We start from the raw sequence: 6,415 nt of genomic DNA on the forward strand, positions 1-6,415 counted from the left end.
GCTTCGCGGTACCCCCGCCGGGCGACGCGGCCTGCGGCCGCCTCGAGGCCGCGCTACCCCGGGCATCCCGAGCCACAGCCCAAACACTTCACAGCGGCACAAAAACAGACTGAAAGCGCTCGGCGCGCTTATATATAGGGACGGGAAGCGCCGCTCCYATTGGCTAAGAGGCGGCACCGCTCCCCCATTGGCCTCTYCCSCCGCCGCCGCCGCTGCCGATTGGCCGGATGTTCCCCCTCCCTTTCCGCCACTCTTCTGCACGTCTCGTGTTGGGGCGGGGCTTGGGAAGCAGCTGCCCCGCCCTCCCGCCCGCTCTACCCAATGCCAAAGCAGCGCCCCGCCAGCCAATGGAAAGGCGCATCGCGGCGCCGCCCCGGTAGCCAATGAGGAGGCGCGGGGCGCGGCGGGGCTCCGGCGGCGGCCGTTRCGGGGCGGCCGTTACGGGGCGGCCGTTGAGCGGGGCACAGAGGGACGGGGCGCCATGACACGGAGCTGCTCGGCGCTGGGCTGCACCGCCCGCGACAACGGGCGCAGCCGCGAGCGCGGCATCTCCTTCCACCAGTGAGTGCCGCCGGGTGGCGGGGCGGGCCCGGCGCTCTCCGCCCGCCCGCCCGCCCACGATCGCCTCTCTCCGCAGGTTCCCGGTGGACGCCGCGCAGCGCCGCGCGTGGATCCGCGCCGTGAACCGCGTGGACCCGCGGAGCCGCCAGGCGTGGAGCCCCGGCCCCGGCGCCATCCTGTGCTCGAGGCACTTCGCCGAGGGCGACTTCGAGCGCTACGGGCTGCGGCGGAAGCTGCGCCGGGGGGCCGTGCCCTCGCGCTTCCCCCCGCGCCCGGTGCGTGCCCGCCACCCCCGGGGGGAGCGCGTGTGTTTGTGTGTGTGTGTGTGTGTCCGTGTCCGTACGCGTGTCTGTCTGTCCCACTCGCCAAGCGGGGCTCCCCCGGCATGAGGGATTTAGTCACTAACCGCCCGTGCTTCCCTCTCTAGGATGCGCTGAGCCCTCGCAGCGGGAGCGGGCTGTCCCCGCGAGCCCTCAAGCAGCCGCTCCTGATCCCCTCCGACGACGAGGTCGTCTCCGAGGATCACAACTACAGCCTGAAGGAGGCGGCTGCGGCCGCTGCCGGGCAGCAGGCCCAAGGGCAGCAGGTAGGAGCGTGGCCCGAGGAGCAGCAGCAGCAGCAGCAGCTGGTGGCAGCGAGGAGGAGCCCCGCACCGCGGCCCAGGAACATCTTCAGCGTCATCAGGGAGCTGGCAGGGAAGAAGCGGTTGTCTGAGGAAAGTGTGAGTTTGCTGCAGGCCCAGTTTTCAGGTACTGCTCAGGGTATTTGAGTCAGAGCTTCAGAGTAGACGCTGCCTCATTCYAGTTTAATGAACTTACATGGCTGTAAATAGCCAGGGTAATCACCAACTGCCAGATTTCTAGGGGCAATGCTATGCACTTTAACTAGAACKTGTGCTGCAAAACTTTTCCTTTGCTAGATTAGCAGCTGTTTACTTGCATCACTGAAGCTGACCTTGTACTTTTTTAAAAGCAGATTTGCCTTGTGAGTCACATAGCTGGAGACATATGACAGAATACTCCCTGGAAATGAAGCAATTTGCTTGTGTTGTCCASCTTTACCACAATAAGGTCTATGACTACCTGCGGAAGATTTTCCCCCTGCCTCATCCTTCCAGCCTGACAAAGCAAGTTCATTTTCGTTCATTTTGGATGGGTTTCTATTTACTTATTTAGAAATTGAGGGAATGTAAGTCGGTGGTGAAAATAGTCCAATAGACCTCTGAGAAGGAAGGAATGGCCCAAACACTGGAAAGAAGGAGCAAAAACTAGTCAGGTATTTTTTGTAGGAGAAGCAGCTGATGTTAAAGTAGCATTTCTTTCAACAGCACTCCCCTTATCAGTTAGAGCTTACTGGAGAGAGGATAGAGACATGGGGCGAGCATCAACGCAGAGGAGTCAAACCACTAAGACCGYGCAGAGAGGAAGCTTTGAAACTGTTCGTTGGGAAAAGGAAGAGATTAGAAAACCTGTGCTCTAAATCTTAGCTCCTAACAACATCCTTCCTCCTTTTCCAGCTGGCTGTCTAACAGTGGTGCCGCTCCAGGCTTCAGCAGTGACATTTTTGTTCGCCTCCAGGAAAAAGCGGAGAAGGGAGACGAGCCCTACCGCCACTGTGCCCTGTTGGTGCAGGACATGGCCCTCCAGAGGCAGCAGGAGTGGGACACCCAGAGCCAGCGTCTCACGGGCTTTGTTGACTTAGGGGTGGGTGTCCTGGATGCCGACGAAGCCCCGCTGGCCTCRGACGTGATAATCCTCATGGCGGTCGGCATCACGAGTCCCTGGAGGGCTCCTCTTGGCTACTTCTTTGTGCACAGCTTGAGTGGCCACCTCGTCGCCCAGCTGCTCCGCCAGGCCATCAATAAGCTGAACAACATTGGCGTGGAGGTGCTGTCCGTGACAGCGGGTGCCACCGCGCGCGGGGCCGAGAYGGCCAGAGCTCTGGGGATCCGCATGGACCCTGAGAGGCTCCAGTGCACTTTCCAACACCCGCCCGGCTCTGCTCGTGACATCACCTACTTCTTTGACACGTGCCACGCGCTGCAGCTGATCAGGAACGCGCTGCAGTGCTTCCAGAAGATGCAGTGGCTCRGGGAAGCAGCAGAGTGGCAGCACGTTGTGGAGCTTGCAGCCCTGCAAGACAGAAGTCTGTCAGAACTGTGCAATTCCAGTTCCGGTGGTCCTGGAAACGGGCAGTGTTGCTACTTGAAGGTCAACCTCGCTACTCAGTTGTTCAGCGAGGGTGTTGCCGGTGCCCTGGAGCATCTCCAGAGTCTGGGCCTGCCCTCCTTCCAGAACTGCAGCGGTACCGTCAAGTTTGTGCGTTTGATGAGCCGGCTGTGCAGTGTGTTCCAGGGCAGAAGTCCTTCCGGCAGGGGACACAAAGGGCCTTTGCTAGCTGGAGATTACAGCAAAATCAGCCACCTCTTCAGTGAAGCCAGGAGCTTTTTCCTCACCTTAACAGACTCTGGGGGTAGGTGCATTATAAAAAGCAGACGCAAGCTGGGATTCCTGAGTTTGCTGCTCAACGCTGAAAGCCTCACGTGGCTTTATACCAATTATGTGCTGCCAGAAGGGCTGCCTCTGCAGTGCCTCCTGCCGCAAGCCTTCAGCCTCGAGCAGCTGGAGCTGTTTCTCCGTGCCCTCCAGCAGGCCTGTGCTGGCCACGGCCACCCCACTTGCGCCGCGTTCCAGGCGGCTTACGGCAAACTGCTGGCCGGCTGCAGCTTGGCACCGGGACCCTGCGGCAGTGGCTTTGGCGACGCGAGCTCCTTGGATTTGCCTACTTTCTACAGGACAGACCTAACTCTGGGCATGGTCCGTTCTCAGTATGATCCCACTCCTGGGAGGACTCTGGCGACGGAGGATCCCTTCAGTGCCGGCCTCTTTGYGTGCCACTTGGCCCTGAGCAACGCTCTCACAGACCCGTCGCTACACGAGCAGAGCGTCGCCCRCGCCGCAGGAGCTGTGGCCGAACAAGTGGCCTCTGATGTGCAATGCGACGCGTGTGTTGCTTCTCTTTTTGAGTCAGAGGCGAGCGTGCTAAGGAGCGGGGCGGTGCTCTACATAAAAAAGTCAGGTGGGGTGAGTCTGCCCTCTGTAAGCGTGCAGCACATCGCACGTGTTTCTGAACGAGTCCTGAGGACGTGCACGCAAGGGCGAGGTGGCCACATCAACTCCGAGCTCTGGGATCTGCTTCTCCAACAGAAAATTTTCTGTGAGCTTCTGGGACAAAAGAGGCCCCTCTTCCCCACACTCACAGACCATTTCTTTGACAGGGAGTCAAGCCTCGACAATCACTTTGTGGTCTTAGTAAAGAAAATAAGTCGGTGTTACGTACATGTCAGAACAAAATATGCCCAAAACTTGAAGTATCCTTGGGGAAAGCCCCGATGGAAGAGACTGAAGGGAAAACTCTCATTTGCATCACCCTTGCATCAGTGCCAGTCAAGCCCAAGCTGGGTAGGGCCATGACACCTCATACACTGCTGGCAGCTGAGGGTTGCCCCTCTTTAGCCTTAGTTAGGTCCAGGTAACATTAAGTTGCCAAAGACTATGGGGCAACAGTTTGCATGGCAAAACTCGATCTGTTAAATGGTGACAAGTGGGGCCAGTGCAACTGGTTCAGATCACGGTTCACAAGAGCCAAAGAAGRAAGTTCATTTCGCCATGTGCTGCCACATAGACATGTCCTGGACTTGATGTTGGTGGCAGATGAGGAGGAATCCCTGGAGATGTGTAGTGAGGAAATAGGGGACAATGCCATGTCCCCTTGCGGTGCTGGGATGCCTGCTGCCGTAGGGCCTCTTGCTAAGAGGAAAAAAACTGATGCATCTGCAGTTGCAGGGGGCTGGGGGATTAATGGTGCAGCCCGTTTGAGTCTATCATAAAGATGCTGCACTCAAAGATGCAGAAGAGATGACTAAGCTTTTACTTGAAAAGGAAAATAAAGCTGGGAGGAGAGGAATAAGACTGTGTTGTCTGTGGCCCTAAACCCTCGCCTTTAGGCCTCAACAAGCTAACTGAGCCCACGGACCTCCAGCAGGACTGGGGGCAAAGTGGATTGCACTAGAGAACGACAGCGCTCAAGTCTTAACTTTTGAAAATCAACATTGCCATTAAAAACCTGGGCAAGGGGAATCATTTCCACACGCGAAAGCAGCTCTCACACTTGCAATGGGGCAGAGAGGGTGGAGGCCGTCCTTCAAATCCGTGCTCTGCCCCTGCGGCCAGGGCTCGGGCCCGGACTGCTGAGCTGCTGCACGGGCAGCSTCTCCGCTCTTGTTACCTGGCCCGATGGGTCACCTGCTCTCGGCTCGACATGACACTGTCCTCCCCAGCATGTACTGGTGTTGGGCACGGCCTGCCGACCCCAGCATGCCGCAGGCTGCTTCTGGCAGCGTTTCCGCTCATTAATTTGGATTCTGTGCCCGSGAAGTCATGTAGCAGAACAGGCTTCTTCATTCAGCTCATTTGTGCACTAAGGAGSCTGCTGGGGAATGCAGCACTCCACCTGGAATAGCCAAGTCCAGCCTCACGGCTACCACAAGGAGCTGTGTAGGAGGTAACTATTTTTTTACATCATTTTGGAATTTGGAAGGCAAGGGGCAAAACGCTGCTGAGGTCTCAGTGGCTTGGTTGTTCGCACTACAAACTTCAAGCTCAAACATTCGCATCATCTAAACCTCCAGCAGCAAAAGGAGAGGAGCTGTGGGGAGCAGATCCTGCCARACTGTTACTCTTACCTGTTGGTGCTAATGGTTACTACTTGGGAAGCAGCTAGAGGGTGTTGACCAAAAGGAAATGCCTGCTTGGCCCACAGGGATGCTGCTCARGGTAGAGTTTCACTGCTGATTTTATCACCAGTCACTGACTTGGCACCCAGTCTGCCGCATGTGTCTTCACTACAGCCACTATGAGCAGGAGATTTTTCCTGCCTCCCCTTTCTCCACACAGCCTCTCTCAGGCACTCTGCCTACCCACACTTCTCATCCASATGTTCACTAGTGAAACAGAGCATCCTTTATCACAGCAACACCAAGCCTCTTCTGGGTATATCCTCCCAGGCATGCCCTTCCTTCTCCAAATCCTTTTGCTTCTCCTCCATCACMTCCCTTTCAAGCTTATCCTCTTTACATGTCTAAAACCTCATCCCTTTTGCACTTATTTGGGCCAGCCAGGTATTTTTCCTGAGAAATCAGACACACGAGAACCAAAGAAGAGGGGCCAAGCTCATTTTGCCTCACATTCCTTAATGCATGTAATGTAACATGACAGCTGTTAAAAAAAMCCAAACTTCCTAGCCACTCATTAAACAAAACTTTTGTCTAACCAGCACTCAAGAGCTTGTTTCCTGTGAAAGAATTAAAAACAATAAAGACCAAGACAGGGGCTCAGCTTCCCGGTGTTGTGCCACGCAGTCATTGCTCTCCAGGAACACACTCGAGCAATCAAGAGGTTGTCTCCAGTGGGATTCATGTATCCAACAGTCGAGGCAGTACTTGCATCAAAACCGTGCCTACTGCTACCCCAGTTACTGCTTGGCCATTTCGGTGAGAAATCCTTCCTGGGTATCTGGCAGCGCTCAYGGAAAGGAGGGCAAAACCATCATATTTACAGAATAGTATAAATGTTTATTTTTCTTTGTGATTTATCTGACTGTTTCATTTTTACAATATAGAAAAAGTGTATCCTTCGAATAGGCCTAGTAAATATAAATTTATTTTTTTCTACTTTCCGCTGTGAACAGAACTAGAAAATGAACCCTTGCCCCTTTCCCAATTATTTTTACCTAAGTGGCAGAACTTGACAGTAGATCTTGTCCAGCAGTTTGATGCAAATGGCTAAGGAAGTAC

At 55.4% G+C, this 6,415-nt stretch overlaps 1 protein-coding gene across 1 annotated transcript; it reads left to right on the plus strand.

The window, feature by feature from the left end:
- The first annotated feature begins 481 nt into the window (after positions 1-481).
- Positions 482-4,231, plus strand: THAP9 (THAP domain containing 9). Its single transcript, XM_026041306.1, has 5 exons — positions 482-561; positions 638-836; positions 989-1,310; positions 1,537-1,687; positions 2,078-4,231. The coding sequence occupies exons 1-5, from the start codon at positions 482-484 to the stop codon at positions 4,032-4,034; spliced, it is 2,709 nt and encodes a 902-aa protein (XP_025897091.1). The 3' UTR covers positions 4,035-4,231.
- Positions 4,232-6,415: the final 2,184 nt, after the last annotated feature.

Source organism: Nothoprocta perdicaria, unplaced genomic scaffold (genome assembly GCF_003342845.1).
Source record: "Nothoprocta perdicaria isolate Ctin4 unplaced genomic scaffold, notPer1 scaffold_281, whole genome shotgun sequence".
NCBI lineage: Eukaryota > Metazoa > Chordata > Aves > Tinamiformes > Tinamidae > Nothoprocta > Nothoprocta perdicaria.